The sequence below is a fragment of the Lepisma saccharinum genome, chromosome 28, assembly GCF_977018435.1.
Source record: "Lepisma saccharinum chromosome 28, izLepSacc3.1, whole genome shotgun sequence".
NCBI classification, from domain to species: domain Eukaryota; kingdom Metazoa; phylum Arthropoda; class Insecta; order Zygentoma; family Lepismatidae; genus Lepisma; species Lepisma saccharinum.
The window spans coordinates 22710858-22729242 of record NC_139256.1 but is presented as its reverse complement, the minus strand read 5'-3'; the positions used below and the strand labels follow the sequence as shown (position 1 = coordinate 22729242).

At 37.7% G+C, this 18385-nt stretch overlaps 1 protein-coding gene across 1 annotated transcript; it reads left to right on the top strand.

The window, feature by feature from the left end:
- Positions 1 to 322: 322 nt before the first annotated feature.
- LOC145980813 (uncharacterized) lies at positions 323 to 15236 on the top strand. The gene is made up of 3 exons (XM_083113906.1): positions 323 to 396; positions 8297 to 9136; positions 15082 to 15236. The coding sequence occupies exons 1-2, from the start codon at positions 385 to 387 to the stop codon at positions 9107 to 9109; spliced, it is 825 nt and encodes a 274-aa protein (XP_082970032.1). The 5' UTR covers positions 323 to 384; the 3' UTR covers positions 9110 to 9136; positions 15082 to 15236.
- Positions 15237 to 18385: the final 3149 nt, after the last annotated feature.

The following is an 18385-nucleotide window of genomic DNA, read 5'->3' as shown; positions in this document are numbered from 1 at the left end:
ATTTCTAACAGGATTCCCTAAACTGGCTTCCTTTTAAGGCGTTGTTGCCCGTTATAAAGGTATTCGAATCGGCCAGCTCGCTCCTCGATACACCACCGGTGCCAATGCTCTTGAAGATCATTGCGTCAAACGGCGAGAGAAATTGTCCAGTTGGAAGAGAGTGAAAATTCCTGAATCGACGCCTATTCCAATAAGATTTGCTCACCAAGAGATGGCGGGAGAGAGAAAGAAAAGGAAAGAGATGACCAGGGAAAGTTCCCAGACTTGAAAGTGACGGCATATATAACTTGACTGGCGAGTTATAATAGGAACTGTAGTTCATCGAAGATCCGACAGGGGACGAACGTGTCGTTCTTCCTTCCAAGTACATTCTGTTCTGGCGCCATGAGGTTCATTGTAAGTATAACGGTATCACGTTTCTTACCATAACTGTTCTGTTTTGGCTTATGCTATGTAAAGAAGAAGAAGATGCAAAAGATGCCTTTTCTTCTTTTACTTTCCATAGGTTGTGGATAAGTTCAAGGTCGTCCACGGGACTTTTTCTCAGGGACCCAAAGTGGGGGATAATATCCCCCAGTTAAGAAAATTCTCGTAAAGCATCTCCCACTATAACAATTTCATAAGCATCCACCCTACATTTACTCCATGTTGATTCATACAAGCATCCCTCACATATCCCCAAAGCATCCCCTAGCTAGAAATTTCACTTCGAGCACTATGAGCAGAGTGAGAATCATATCTTGCCCTTCAGTCATTAGAAAACCTCATATTTTCCCTTTTATTTTTATTTTTTTTACAAATCATAAAATCGAAATTGAATTGAAAATGCCTTGTTGTTGTTATCAAGTTCAGACTTGAGTCCACTATTTAAATAGAAGCTCGCTTAGACTTGCTTTTTTCCATAAATATCTAACCCCTTGTTAATGAGCAATTCTTTGTGTTTTTGTACATTTTCACAAACAGAAATCACTTAATCTGCTGTCTTTCATGGCACCCCTCATCATGTTTTCACGCTACAATTTCAGAATTCGAATTTCATGATTTTTTTCCTGATATCTCAGCGAGCGGAGGGGGCAAGTGCTCTTTTGGTTCCCCTCTGCGTGCACCCTTGATGGAGTTTTTGTTATTTATATTACTTAGCTGCACCCCCCCTCCCCCCGGTCGCATTTATATTTAAAGTATGTATGAAAGTGCATATGCCCATATGTAAGGGGAGGATTTAACGGATCCAAACCCTACAAATTGGTTTAATAAAAATCTTGCATTAATGAATAATCGCAACAGCATTTAATGAAATCACTATCATATTTGAACTTATAGTTCAGAGGTGATCCACAGACGCATATTCTTCAATTACAATAATTTTGCTTTATCCGTATCTTCAGAATAACTGTAACGGCATTCAGAATGATAAAATTAACTGTAGCATAAATAATATATTTAAAAAAAAAAATAATAAAACGGTACAGATATAACTCGAATAATTTGAAAATAGAAATGTAAATGTACATAATGAACTAATGTACGTCAACATGTACAGTGAAATATTTAGAAACGTTAATTCGATACTATTTAAAGACAATTATTAACCAGTGAATAACACCCATTGCCATTAGTTGGGTATTTCAATTTTACTATTGAAACTTGACCACTCCTATTTCTTCCCTATAAATACGACCGTGTTCGTGTATGACACTTTTCACATTAACTATTCTGGCCCGTTACACACGGGTATCATTTGTCACTTGCTTACTGGTTTTGAGCAAGATCGTGAGACTAGATAACAATGGATGGATAAAATCAAAGATCTTTCATTTCAAATTATCCGTAAGATGGCAGGTCAGTCGTTTAAGGAATATTCAATGGATACTTATACTAATATCCAGTTTACACTTGAAATATAATTTGTAAAATTCTATACATAGAAATAGATTCTCTTAAAGCTATTTTTACACAGAATATCATTGTTAAAGTGAAATTATTAGTTTGTGTGTTGAATTAATGAGGTGATAAGCCGGCGGATTTCCAAAATAACGCTACGTAACAACAGAGTGACTGGGAAATACAATATGTAGTAAACAGAGAGTTTTAAATCCATATCAATGGTGCTGAAAATTGGTATTTCTAGTGTGTAATATTTGTCAGATTGTCCATGGTAATGTTAATGTAGAAATAGCTGCCCTCTGTAGAAGAATACTCAGCGTCACGTGCCACGACGTCAGAGATCCCAGGTTCGAACTCTAGGTTGTCCCGTTAACTGTCATCCAATCACCATCATCCTCATTGCAGCGATTAACCAAAGCGTTAGAAAATAAACGTAAACGAAATAGATTAATGAAGAAATTGTGACAGAAAAGAGCATTTGAACTGTATGCGATTTTGAAAAGAATACAATCTTTTGGAGTTGTTCGTAATTTTTTACGCTAGACACTATTTTGTATGTTAAATGTATGTCTCAACGAAATGAAAAAGAATAATAATACGAAAATTAAGCTAGCAAGTATAAGTAACTCTATATTTCCACACCATTGATAGAACTCCAAGTGATCTTATTATAATATTAATGAGCTGTGTTAGTTTTCTCGAAGTCACCGTTATGAAAAGACAGGCTAATGGAGACTATATTTATAGTTCAAAGTGGAATACTTGATCCATAATTATAACAAAGCCAAGGTTCACTCTTTAAGAAATGGTAGCAGGAATTACTACACCATCTGGTGTCCATTTCTTAACTTTCATTATTCTCCAACGCATCATTGCAACGGTAGTAGAACATTAACAAAAGAGTACTACGTTCCTTCGTAAATATATTAATAGTTGTTATTTCATATTTATCTTCTCACTCGGTTTTAAAGAAATGTTATTAGTCAAACAGTGGCGTCACCATAAGGTTTCGTTCTGGTGGCGTCTTTTCTTCCCTTTTTCTTCATTTGTCTTCTATCTCTTTTCCTCTTCCTTCGAGTATTTCCCAATTTCTCCCCTTCTATATCATTCTTCTTCTGTTTATCGCTGTCTAACGTTCTCTGTTTATCCTTTTCTCTATAACCTTCTCTTCCTCTATTTATGTCTTTCCTTTTCTTCAATACTTCTTTCTCTCTTAATTTCATTGCTCAGTTTTCCTTGTTCTTTGTTTCTCTCGTGCTTTATCTTTCTTGTACTTCCTCTTTCTCTTGCAATTTTCTTCCTTCTTTCTCAATCTCTCCTTCTATTCTATTTCGTCTCTCTCTTCCACTGTTTACATATCTTTTCCCTCTCTCTCCATATCTTCGTATTATTTCCTTCTTCCTTGGTATTCTTCTTCTGCTTTTCTCTTTTCATCTTATTTACTTCCTCTTCTTCTCTATTCACCATCTCTCTTTCCTCTCCTTTCTATATCCATCTTCCATTCTCCTCTTCTTCATTCCACTGTTCCTCGACCCCATTCTATCAACATCGGCTTCTCATTCTTCCTACTTCTTTTTGTTTTTCCTCATTGGGCGAATTTAGTTCTACTTAAATGATTATTAAAATTTCTCACGTAGGCTACTGGGAATAGGGCAGTGGATTGTTTAAGAATTTTTCGCGGTGCGTTACCCTTCCGGTGACGAAACTCTCGCGGAGGGACACCTTGATGAAACAAACTTGACGACTAGACTACCATGATCAAACATGGTACGCATGCATATAAAAGTTCTTCTGGATCAGAGACTCGAACCTGCGACTCAAGGGTTACAAATCCAAAACTATAAAGCGTATTACATTTTAGTAAGGCCACTGTATAGACACTTTCGTGAGGTGCCTGATGGTCACTTGGTGAAAGCAGAAATTTTTTGTTGTTATTTTTCGTGTCAGAAGGTCATTTACGTGTTGGTCATCAAGGAGAAAAGGAACCACATTAGAAACGCAGCGTGGGAAAGTAGGGAAGAAAGGTCAAAATACTTGAAGCCACAAAAAAGTAAACAGTTTAATAAAGTTAAAGGAGCCAAGGATTAAGAAAATCAGTGGGAAAATTGAGTTACTATGAGAACAGGAAGTGGAAAGCAACATACTGAAATGCTACATAACTATCATAAAATGCAATATCAGTATTGCCAACTCAAACCTGACCTGACGAAGATAAAAGTTTAACATGTTACTTTCATTTACAATTTCAGTCGCATTCTTAATATGTGAAGAAAGATCGGATAAATTAACTTGAATAGAGTAAAAGGGAAGAAATGCATATTCAAATAAAAGTGGAACGAAGTTTATAATCAAAATAAAGATGAACTGAAAGCAGAGAAAACAGTAAAATGCTAAGAAAAGGAGCAGAAAAGAAGCAAGAGAAACGGCGTAGCAAATATTTATATATAAAGTTGAATGTGGAAGTGCTATGGTTTGGAAACGAAGGTTAGGTTCATAAGTGTGATGACACCCGAATAAAAGTTGAATGACATACCTACTTTTGGACAACCCTGTATAGTCATAGGTACCGTCAAAAAATTTTGTGGGGGTAGTCAGACAATGACAAAATTGAATAAATAATAATAATAATTATTATTATTATGTACTAATAAACTATTGTTTATTGACCATCTATTATTATTATTATTATTACTATGAATGAAGTTCTGATCTGGTTCATGCATTTTACACCGTCTAAAGCATTTTCTTAAACTTTTTGTTCTAGTAGCATATTAATTAACTCAACTCTATTTCGGTTATCGAATGTAATATTTTTTGTTTCATCTTGTAATTTGAAATGAAATATGTAACTTTCCAGGGGATGATGTTAACTCATCAGCTCGACTTCCCTTCACCTCCAGATCCCTATATTTGGAGTTTTAATTATTTCATTTGGCGGGGGGTAATGTTTTGACGTTTGAATATTTTCTTGCTTTACGAGTCACTTTGAATTTCTAGTTTTCTTTGTGTACTTTTATTTACCTTTGCTTGATTTTAATCTTTACTTTTTAAAATATTTATTTTATTTCTTTCAAACCGAGTCATGTAAGCCAATATGTCAAAACATTCACATGGAACTTTCTTGTGTGAAATTTCAATGATTTTCGTTAAACTGAAATTGTGGAACTTCTTTGATACAATAGTAATATTTGGAAATTTTAACACCAGAAGAAAGCTATGCTAAAATATTTAAAGAACTGCAATATGACAAGTTAAATTACGCACTTAGTCTTTAATTCATTAAAGGTTAGACATGTACATTGTATTTTGAAGTTTTACAATTTGGAGTGCCATCTAGGAGGAAATTTCCAACTTATTGAACAGCACAAGAGGTAATCTGATACCCATTGGGTCTCGACCGTCCTTCTTAATCTTTCTTTGAAGCGTTAACTTTCTCCACAAGTTTACCATCTGCATGCCAAGTGAAACCGACAGTTCGGATAACACCGGTCACTTTCTTTGCAGCCAGATCTTCTATTGGATTTGGAAGGTCTATCGCCCTAGGCTCAATTCTTAGCGTTCAATGCTTTCTTCGACAGTGAAAGCTTTCTCTCATACATCTAGCTTCCTTTCAACGTAATTTGCTTCTATCCAATAAACCAACACGAAGCATCAGATAGTGGTTAAGACACAATTAGGATACGAAAGAGTATCGATGTATCAGCAAGTAGTTGCGTGCAGAGAAGGGTATTTAGAGGGCATAGGCGTGTGCAGACCCTCTGATTAGGGAGTTGAGGGGGTGGGGCAAAAGCTTTGATGAAAGTTCAGTAGGGAGAGAAAAACCTAATTTCATCTCATTGTTTTAGATTTATTGTATTGATATTTATACAGGGTGTCCACAAAGTCCTGCTACCATTACAATTAAACTTAACTTCTAAACTATATGAGATAAATCCATGCAGTTTTTTGCAACGTGTTCTACAGCTCTCAAAGTTTTATTTACAATTACAACACTTCAACCTGCTCGAGAACTTCTGCAATCCGTGTTTCTTCTCCTCATTGGTCTCTAGATGTGAGGGACCTTTTGGATAGACATTTCCCTGGGAGATGGATGGGCTGCGATGGACCAATCTCCCGGCCACTGAGCTCCCCTGATTTTTTCCTTTGGGGGTACGTCAAGTATCATGTCTACGAAACCCATGTTCCAGATCTTGTCACACTTCGTACACGGATTGCAGAAGTTCTCGAACAGGTTGAAGTGTTGTAATTGTAAATAAAACTTTGAGAGCTGTAGAACACGTTGCAAAAAACTGCATGTATTTATCTCATATAGTTTAGAAATTAAGTTTCATTGTAACGGTAGCAGGACTTTGTGGACACCCTGTATATTTACGTATTTATTAAATGCAGCAACGTAGAGGCAGCATGTGAAAGTGTTAATAACAAGAATTTTGCCAGAGAACGAAGAGGGACAGTTTAATTACATAGGAAATAATATACTCCCTCCCCCCGTAGATGCTTTGAAGTTTCAAAATACTCAATTTTCTCGTTTAATAACGGCGATAATATTCCTCAACACTAAATTTCTACATGAAACTATAATCCTTTGGGGGCATGACGTCTGAAGGAAACATATAGAAAACTAATATCAACCTAATAGTATATATTTGACACGTATAATTTGATTTCAGTCACACTTACGCTATTTATTATAATGAAGATGCAGGAAATCGATAATTCGAAATTCAGATGGTGTTTTTTTCAGGGAGCAACATTGTTATCGTTGAAATGTGCATAAAAAATACCTTGCTTCCCCTCAGTTGAAAAAATCTGCGAACGCTCATGATTAGGGGGGTAACTGTGGTGGGCAATTTTGAATGTGGCAACAGTGTCACAAAAATCGACAATAATCCTTACTTTTGCAGGACGTTCATAAAAACAAAATCTATTACATGGAAATACGGATAATCTAGATTATAAATATCTTGTTATCACAGATTATAGATTTGTGCGTAATTTATTTAATTAATATCTGAATAATTCTAATATCCAGACAAATAACCGACATATAAAAATAGATTGCGCCTAACAGCTACGTTTTTTTAAGCTGCATCGCTATTTTGGGGAGAAACATGCCTCACTTGCGGTACCATGGGGAAAATGTCTCGTTTGCGCCACCCCCGGAACAAATTCTGTGGATATCCATGGTGTAAGAGACGGCAAAATGTCATTAATTACTGTATAGAACACAACTTGCAGTGCAAAACAGAGCGATCCATTTTCCACTACAATGACAAAAGCAACAGTGCCAATCTTAACCGTTATGTTCACGACAATTATTATTGTTGAAAGAGCCAGTGAGTTATATTTTTCTTTCAAAATACTGATTTAATATCAGTCTATTTAAAAATGAAATATTTATTGTCAAGAAAAATATGTTGACATGTAAACATAAATAATCCTACCAAATTCTATTTGTGTATGGTTGTAATCATTCATTTGGGTAACACCCTAATTGCAATAACATAGGTACGCTATTCTCAAAAACTATTGTAAAAATAAGTAACTGAAGTAACACTTCTATCAAAATTATCGAATGACGGGAATCATGATAATAAATAACAATGTATTGTCCACTAAGTACAACTATCATACTAGGAGGTTCTTTTGAATATCCACATGTTCTTTTAAAGTTTTTTATGCAGAAGTAGTGCAAAAGTAGCAAAGTAGAGAGTAGCGAACAGGTGTAGCGTGGTGCCGTAGACTATAAGTTTACGTCTATGCGTTGTCTACACGTAATCTACGCGTAGATTGGGTTGAAGTTTACATAGACTACGTAGACAATCTAAAGTGCATTAAAATTAATTTTCAAGGGTTTCATGAAAAGAAAGTGACATTTTCAACTATATTGGTTCCTAACGAACTGAAAATAATCCTATTTACAACAAAATTTCTCTTCTCTTCTATTCAACTGTGGAAGAAGATAAATAGTATGCAAAAGAAACAACAGATGGCAGTCGTGAGGCAAAATTAGTCTTTTCCCCATAAAACACTAGAATATTTCCTATCTTAGGGTTTTTCCTAGGTGAGAAACTGTTCGAATTTGGAAGAAAGAGTATGAAAAGTTCTCTTTACACATTAGCAACTGATACGCAGTATAATTTTCTCTAATTCCACGCCGCCCTTTGCTAAGTTTTCGCCATGTTGTTTACATAGATTACGTCATCGACGTGTATAAATAGTCTATGTGTAGAATGTTGATTATCGTTGTTTACGCGTAGACGCACATCACTGAGCGTAGCGAGCCACTTTCTGGTAAATGTAGCTGTAATTGTAGCGAAGCTACATTTTGGAAGAGTAGTTGTAATTGTAGCGAAGCTACTTTTAGAATTTAGCGATCTGATCACTGAGTATTTCTCTACTCTTTTTGCAGATCATCTTATCGGCACTGATTGCCATGGCAGCGGCTAAGAATCTCCTAAGGGAAGGTCGGAGGGCCGTCGCCCAGTATAGCAACGCTGCGGGGCTTCAATATCAGACAGCCGCCACACACCAAGGAGGAGCAGGAGGGGCATTGCCCATATCGTTTCCGTCAGACGCCACAGCAGGGAAAGCCAACTCGGCCGTCTCCTACTCTAGCATCAACAGCTATCATTTCAGAAACGGCAAACCAATCACAGCGGGCGCGGCCCTTGCCTCTACAGCGAGCAAAGCGCCTGTTGCTGCTGTTCCTGTGGCTGCAGCTGCTCCTGTTGCCGCAGGTTCACCCTATCTAGCGTCCCACTACGCTAACCCAGGCTACGCCGTGGCACCCGCGTACGCTGGGTACAACTTGGGACAGGCCTACGCCGCTGCTCCAGCGGCTGTCGGGATTGCCACTGCGCCTGCGTACCAGAACGTTCAGGCCGCGTCCCATCAGCGTGCCGTCCCAGCCCAGGTTGCCCTACCCGCTTACTCTGCCTTCCCAGGATTCTCTGCGGGGTCCGCGCCGGCCTTGGCGGGACAGTACGCCTACGCTCCCGCAGCCCAGGCCGTGCAGGCTGCACCGGCTTACGCTGCCTCGGCGCCTAATGTCCAGGCTTCGCATGCAGCGTACGCTGCCGTACCGGCGTACCAGTCCTTGGGTGGTCTCGGCCTGCAGTCCCCCTATGGTGCTCTGCCTGCATCGGCACTCAATGGGCTCTTTGGTGGAAACCCTGCACCGGCGATACCTTCGAAGTACAGAACCGCACCGCAGCAAGGATGAAGACTGATCATTCGTTTGCTTTCAGAGGTAAGTGGGACGTCACTCCATGCGTTTGACTTTGTTTTGAAGTTCACATTGTGTACAGATAGGCTTTCTGTGGATGGGCCTACAGTTTGAAGTGTGGTCCGAACCACTGTGCTACTACCCGGAACGCGTATTTACAAACCCTGGAGTGCTGCAGAACCAGAAGTACACAACGCTGTCTTATTGGCTGTGCTCACCGGAAGAGTTTATGTTCCTTGTCCGTCGTTCCTTGTTTGTCTGTTTACAGGATAAGTATGGGAAGATCAGACTCGTGATTATTTAGAAATAAAATTTGTAATCAAATTGTCGGAATTATATTAAGAAATATATATTTGTATGGAAAAAAATGTTAAAAATGTTTTTGAATCGTTTTCAGGTGATAAAAATCAATATGAAGCCATCGTGAATAATAATGTTGATATCTCTAAAAGCGCTTGTAGCTTATACGAAGTGATTACTGCATTAAAGGAGAAATTTCATATCTTGGAATCTTGAAATACTATACTAAAATAAATCCATGTCTGTATAATCAACCATGGACATGACATAGAAAATATATGCATAAGTAGTTACAATGTTTGCACTGATGTGACTTTAAATAGGAAAACCATTAAGTTCTAGAAGAGTTCTGATTTTCTGTATTTCAAAACCTTAATTTTAAAAAAATGTGCTCAAAATTAACCTCAGTTTGTAGGGCTTTCTTATCTTGTTGGGATGGATCTCATAAATCAACATTGCCCGACCCTGTGGCCGAGCGGTTAGCACATCGCGCTGCGACGCCAAGGGTCCCGGGTTCGAATCCTGGTCGGGCTTGGTTGTTTGTGAATGTCCATTCATCAATTTCATCCTTTCATCACTCATCCTCATCTTCGCAAATTAGCCAAGAGGCACAAAACGCGAAGTAAAATAAACTAAATCAATCAATCAAATCAATAAATCAACATTGTCAATCTCAACCCTGCCAATGTTTGTGTGCGAGTATCTTGATTGGCGAGCATTTCCAGTGAAATTGTAGTTAATTTCTTTTCACAAATAAAATGTTTGCGTGGAAATTACATGATACAAAAATAGAACGTAATGTTGCGGTTCAACATACGAGGCCTGTCCGGAAAATAAAGATACAAACCAAAAATAAGATATAAAAGAAATGTATTGCTCGCAAATAAAGTTACACTTGATACACTGGCTATGTCTCCACATAAGTGCCACCATTGTCCAAACATTTGTTCAGACGTGGAACAAGTTTTTGTATCCCTAAATCGTAGAAATCTGCCGCCTGCATCTGGAACCAAATTGTGACTTCTTCCCTGACTTCATCGTCGTCGGCAAAGTGTTTTCCACCAAGATTTTTCTTCACGTACAGGAACAGGTGGTAATCGCTGGATGCAAGGTCGGCGCTATATGGCGGATGGTGAAGGACCTCCCATTAAAACTGTGCAAGCAGATCCTTGGTGACATTCGCTGCATAGGGGCGGGCGTTGTCATGAATAAAGCGGATTCCACTTGACAACATGTCTCTCCACTCCGTTTGTTTTGAATTGCACGTCGAAGATGTTTCATAGTCTGGCAGTAGGTTTCAGCATTAATCTTTCTTCCAGGCAGCATGAATTCCACCAGCAGGATACCATGGCGATCCCAGAAAACGGTTTGCCATCAGCTTGCGGGTTGAAATTGACGTTTTGAATGGGTATGGCGCCACTGCAGTGACTGCTGCACGTCGACCTTCTCTGAAGGCACGGCACCATTTCGCCACATTTTGACGATTCATTACGTTCCCGTACACAGTCACAATTTCTCGGTGCATCTCCGATGGACGCTTTCCTTGTGCCTGCAAAAACCTGATCACGTGGCGCACTTCGCACTTGGCGGGATTCGGTATCGCCGCTGCCATTTCCAACGCGTGTTCCTCGCACAAGACTCAGCTCAGCACTGATGACTCACTCCTAATCCTCGTCGTATGGATCACGGTTACTGCCAGTATTGCCAACTTTGGTACACATTTTTCCCCTAACGTGCAAATGTGTTTGTATTTTTACTTTCCGGACAAGCCTCGTATAAGGGCATATTCCCATTTTTCTAAAGTGCAAATTCTATATATCTCGATTTTGCACAATCCCTGAGTTCTAGTGGCGGCGATCGGGTGCCAAAAGTGGAGGGAGGGAGCAAGGACAGTTTACTTTCTCTTTGTAGACAAGGTTTAGCATTAAGAGTGCAAGGGCTAAAGTGGCAAAAATTGTGTGGGAGCAACTGTCCCACCTATTCGCCGCCACAGTTGAGTTCTGACCCTTTTGGTTAACTTGAGTTCCTTGCAAATATTATCCTTTTACCTTTAGTACTTTCTGTCCAGATTTAGCAAATCAATATGAATTAATTACTCTAGCTTGTCTGAAGATTCACGGATGCAGGGTGTCACATATTACCCCAGTGTTGCCATCTGACTGGAAATTTCCCTCGGAGCAGGGAAATTTCGTAAACCTTTTATGTGAAAAGGGAGAAGAGAGAATTTTTTTGAAAAGTATCAAAATTACAGGGAAATTTCAAGCTATCTAGCTCATATGTTACATCGAATCTATTCCAAGTTTTTCTTCGCATAAATTTCCGAGAATATAATGATTTCAATTTGGCTGGGGAACAATTAATACCTTTCAATTACATGTAAAGTTATTGTCATAACGTAACTAGTATAAACATAGTGAAATAACGTTCTTCTCTTTTTGTTTATTTTTTGAAAAATGTACAAATTTCATGCAAATAATCTTTATGTTTCGTTATTACCGTTCATTCAGTCAATCCAAATCTTACTATAATATCATGTCGTCTGTGGATTAGCTGCTGCTTCTGATAATAATAATAATAATAATAATAAGGCAATGCTTCATCACTTTTGCTAACGTGAAAAGGAAGAAGAGGATAGAAAAGGGAAATTTTACATCTAGGAAAGGGATTTTTTATCTCAGATTGTGGCAACACTGGTCTACCCTTGAATGTTCGCCTGTACAGACTTTTCGGGCACTGAGACGGGTCGAACGAGGATTTCCATCAACCCTGATCATTTGAAAGAGCTTCTTGCCTTGTACATTTTCTATCCGTATTTGAAACATACAACCCAACACACACACACATACGTTTTCCGGATTCAAACAATCCAAAAGTTTTACAAATTTGAGATCAAGCAAATAAAATTAGTTCATAATCGCTATTTTCACAAAACATTTGTTTCTAATCAAAGAACTGACAAACTTTGTGTATTCCAGTGGTCTTTTCAATTGCTTCATGGTACGCTAACAAAGCCCTGGCGACTATAAATGCAGGAAAGGCAATCCGTGAAAAAATTTTAAAACTTACGGTCTACTTAATGCAAATAAAGACCAATCAGAACTGGAAATCTGATTTGAAAAGTAGGTTTCAGATTTCATAAATAAATCTTCACTGGGAATCAAATCCAGAACGCAGTGACTGCAATGCAGAAAATATAAAGAAGTGACCGAGGCCTCTGTTACATTAATTTTCTTTCTCACCAAAAACAATTGAAATACGTTCAAGTATTTAGCGTTTTTCTTTCCAATAGTAGATGATTAGAATTTCCTTCCACTAATTTTATCGCAACCGCAATCGATAGCGGATTTTTCGAAATCGTTTGATACGGTAAATCATTCAGTCTTAATAGAAAGAAATAAAATTTACAATCTATCGAATCCGATGTTAGAACTATTTCAGTCTTACTTAACAAACCGCAAACAGTACGTCACGTTTCATGGGATTACTTCCGATGAATTTGAGGGTACATCCGGAGTTGTCCAAGGCTCTAACCTTGGACCCTTTTTCTTTCTTATGTATGTACATAAACGATCTTCATTTACATTTGAATCAATCGGGTAAGCTACTATTTGCGGACGACTTAAAAATATACAAAAAAATATGCAGTTACAGTAACTGCACCGAGTTTGATTAATTGACTGATTGATTTGCTATAATTTACTTTGCTTCTTATGCCACTTTTGGCTAATTTTGCGAATGGGATGAGTGATGATATGATGAAACTGATGAATAGACACTCACAAACATCCATGCCCATGCTGGGATTCGAACCCGGAACCCCTGGCGTTGTAGCGCGATGTGCTAACCACTTTTTTTTCTATCTGGTTAGAATCTTTACATTTTTGTTTGACCTAAATTAAGTATAAAGTACTATTAAGAAATTTGCATACCATTTCTTCCTTGCTTGGAGATGAATTTTTTCGTATTGTTCTTGCAAGAAGATACTGAATTGTTTCTGAAAACTGCTCTCGTCATTATGAAATATATATATAATAAGTATTCAGTTATCAACCATTGTACTGCTCGTTGTTTTGTTGGTGGAAAAGAATTGAAATCAGGGAAAACTATATCTGTATCCTTGAACTTTGTTAATGAGGTGCGGCATATACGACTGAGCATTGTTCTCAATTCGTTCCATGCCGTGGAGGAGTTTCGACACTTCGTTAACCTGGGGGCTAGAGAGTCTGGCAAGTTGCAGGATATACAGTTAGGAGAGTCACTGATTCCATATTGGTATGTCCTGTCTCTCGTCACTATAACACGATGGACCACTTTGTACCATATTGATTGGCCAGCTCTTGAAAGGTGTTTGGTTGAGACATTTTCCATATTTGTGGCCAATTATGTGTATTGAAATCCCTGACTATTCGTGGTACTGTGTGCTTTGAACTATTGATTACACTATATAACTTTTTAACAGTTGGTGTAATTGTCTCATGTCGTAATAACTTATAGCATACTTGTATAGCAATGTCCTTATAAAACAAAAACCATTTGGGGATACTTTGAATATCGATGGGAGCTTCTAATGGAATGTTCCATATTATCGTCTGTATACCACTCCGCCACGAGGGTTGGCTAGTGCACCGATTTACAAGCAGACATTAACAACCTTGTATAATTGTGCGAAAACAAGAAACTGATCTTAAATAGCTAAAAATATTACCAAGTGTCATGTACTATTAACACTACCCCAAAAAAAGCGAATATTGTATAAAAAAGCAAAAATTAAAACAAGTAGAAACAAACAAAGATTTGGGAGTTCTGTTTGATTCTAAACTTACTTTTAAGCGCACGTTAACTTTGTAACAAATGAGGCTTACCAACTTCTAGGATTTATAATGCGTACATTCAAGGTATTCAAAAGTGTCGAAAGCTTAATGATGCTCTATAATGTTCAGGTTCAAAATCGAATACGCATGCGCAGTATGGCACCCTCAAACCCAGCAAGACCTCAACAAAATAGAACGAATCCAGACTAAATTCTTGAGATTTATAAAATACAAATTAGATGGCAGTTACCCTCAAATGGAATCCCGTGAGAGCCTTCTCAGATATTTTAACTTAACAACACTTAGCAGCAGACGAATCATGCACCAGCTCATTTTCCTTCACAAAATATTAAATAATCTCACTGAAGCTCCATTCGTCCTGTCACAGCTTGATTTCTACGTCCCCTCAAGTAAGTTACGACCCGACCAAGAAAGCAACTGTTTAGCCTCCAACGCAGTAGCACCAGTGCACTTGGAATATCGGTAATTTGGAGTATGTGTATGGCCTTTAACGAGATTTTTAAATGTGAAAACAGTGTGAATCTATTTTCTTCGACCTCAAAACTGAAAAGGACAATTTTAGAACATATGAAAAACAATAGAATATGAGAATTGTATGTTTATTAAATGTGTGTGCCTGTGTCTATGTGTATATTGCATTAATTTGAGTTAATATGCATTTCAACTATTGTACAATGAACGCCATAAATAGGTAATATACCTGTCGCGTTCAATTTCTTAAATAAATAAATGTGTAATTGCATAGCAAAAGAGATAAAAAATCTACATGCTTATATAATCTGCATACGAGAAATTAACAAAACAACTGAATACTTAACATCTCATACCTCTTTGCAGGTCTATCATGACGCGAGACTTCGCCGGCATCTCCTGTGATACCACCTGATACATGACGTCATCGATTTACGTCATGACAAGATACTATTTGTTCCTGCATTTTTTTGTTGTATTTTTGTTTGTTTGTTTGTATGAATGATAAAGTATTAAAAAGAGTACAAAATATTTCTACTGAAGGATTGTTTTTACTTCAGAGCTTCCTATTGTTTAATGTAATATGAATATGTAGAATTAACCTTAAATTTTAAAAAAAAAATGTTTTACCAAAAAACAATGAATCACGTCATTCATTTTAGATTTTATAACTAAAACTAATTTATAATTAATTCATGTAAAGTGTATACATGTCTACATGCGTTTGGTACACTTTCAAATATACATTATTCTACCGTTGTAAGTAAACAGTATCTGTTAATTTATGAAAACGGTCGGAACCGCTTTTTTTTCGTGAGCGCATGCGCATTCGTGTTGTCAGTTCTCTGTGCTGTGGATAAAATGAGAAATCCAGATGGCTCTGGTATCCGCTTATAATATTAAACACAGACACACACTCATGTTATATACATATACCTATAGCACAGCACTGAAGCAAATGAGAAAAACTTTCACACATACATACTGTAAAACATAAATTGAAAAATTGATGGTCTAAGACTGTCAATTTCCGCTTACATCTAACTCCCGAAAAAAGAATTACCGGAACAGTTTTTGAAGTATTAACATCCGTTCCGTTAAAGTTGTTAATGATTAATTTCTTAGATTCGGGTTGCAGGTTCAATACTATTTTGTCGTATGTCCATCTCCACTGACTTTGAAGGAGAGCTGATTGAAGTTTGTCTTATGTGAATTTTTAATGCACTACATGCAAGATGTGTACAAACATTTTAATAATGTTAATAATACACACCACTTGACAGCAAGATACGTCGCTTCTTCGAAACGTGACGTATTAACCTGTAAGGAATAAGATAAATTCGTCAACTCATCTCTGGCGAAAGGTAGAGATACGACAAAGCAGTATTCAGTCGGCGATATATAATCATTATATTGAATGATGAACTGCTACGGTGGAACAAACACAATGGTATATGCCTTAAGCAGTGTTCGAACCTGGGTCCTCTGGTTGGTTGTGTCCTAATTGCGAACAATGCCTAAATCGTCCTAATTGCGAACACACAAAAGTGAGAAATAATTTCATGTCCTAATTGCGAACACATGAAACTCAAAACCCTGTTTTCAAAAGCAGAGAAGGTAGTGAGGCAGAGAGACAACTGGTTTCACTAGCAACAATAGCCAACCTGATTGACTTATCATGGTCTTCTGCTTTGTAAATCCCTCAGAGGTAATTTCACCCTTTCAGTCTGTCCACGTAATCTGACTTTCATTCGTGTGTTGATGACTCGAAAACCCCCTTGGTGCCTAAAGTGATGTGGAAATGCTTCAACAGGAAGCACACGACAAATAATGTAGTGAAGGGATGGAACAGAAAAATCAACAGTGAGCTAGGTAGTTCACATCCAAGAGTGGAAGACCTTATATAAAGCTTAAAGGCTAAGGCAGAAAAGTCTAATGGCATGATTCATAGGGTGGAAATGATCCTAGAAGATGTAAAACGGAAGAAATTATTATTATTATTATTTTATTTTTTTGCGAGGATCACTAGCAAGTGTAAGGAGATTGGAGGTATTCCTAAATGTTTAACAACAGTGCCGTATGCTTTGAAATTTGAATTAGAAATTTAGATAAAGTTAATAATTGTATTATTAAATGACGAGGCTCTTTTTAGTTAAGAAGTGTACAGTACGTATTCCTACAAAAAAATAGGCCACACTTGTATTATTAAATTATATATACTTTGACGATACTTTAATCAAGTCGAATTTTCTATGATCCAACAAAACACTGACCAGTCTCAAGTCTGGAACTGAGTCCCTTCTAAAAAAAAATGTTAAATAGACTCGGGAATGTAAGAGAAAGTTGTAGGTCCGAAGGCAGAAAAATGTGTTCGCGATTAGGACATAGTGCTTTCAGTATATTCCTGTTCATGCACCAAGTGTTCGCAATTAGGACATAGTCCTTTCAGTATATTACTGTTCAGGCACCAAGTGTTCGCAATTAGGACATAGTCCTTTCAGTATATTCCTGTTCAGGCACCAAGTGTTCGCAATTAGGTCGTAGTCCTTTCAGTATATTCCAGTTCAGGCACCAAGTGTTCGCAATTAGGACATAGTCCTTTCAGTATATTCCTGTTCAGGCACCAAGTGTTCGCAATTAGGACATAGTCCTTTCATTATATTCCTGTTCATGCACCAAGTGTTCGCAATTAGGACAAAGTCCTTTCAGTATATTCCTGTTCAGGCACCAAGTGTTCGCAATTAGGACATAGTCCTTTCAGTATATTCCTGTTCAGGCACCAAGTGTTCGCAATTAGGACATAGTCCTTTCAGTTATTCCTATTCAGGCACCAAGTGTTCGCAATTAGGACATAGTCCTTTCAGTATATTCCTGTTCATGCACCAAATGTTCGCAATTAGGACATAGTCCTTTCAGTATATTCCTGTTCAGGCACCAAGTGTTCGCAATTTGGACATAGTCCTTTCAGTATATTCCTGTTCAGGCACCAAGTCTTCGCAATTAGGACATAGTCCTTTCAGTATATTTCTGTTCAGGCACCAAGTGTTCGCAATTAGGACATAGTCCTTTCAGTATATTCCTGTTCAGGCACCAAGTGTTCGCAATTAGGACTGTTCGCAATTAGGACGACATCATCTGGGTTCGTAGCGCGTTACACTTACCACTCCTCTACGGAGACCGGCTGTTACTTTTTCGTGTGAAGTAACTAACTCTGTTACTTCAAAAAGTAAGGTTCTGAAGACTGCTTCAAGGAGATTCAACATAATTGCTACATACTGCAAATAAATACATAAATATGTAGGAGCGTTGGAGAAGATAAGTAACACATGAAAATAAAAAATGAAGAGTGAATAAGCTACTTACCTTATTCGAGCTGTTCCGTTGTCATCCTCAATGCGGTCGGGTCTTGAGTTATCCAGCTGATGTTCTACTTGCTTCTAGATGAACAGTAGCATTGCTCATTCTGACGATATTCAAATAAATGCACGCATGGTGCGTAACTGTATCTCTTCGCCTTAAATACGTACTATTACTACTACTTCGGAAACATAAAATTCCAGCAGTGTGTTACCAGAATATATGAGGGTGGAATAAATGAAAACGAAACAGGGACCACAGAATGAAATCAACAAGGTTTATTCGAATTGTAATCTCCAAAGTCACACAAGCA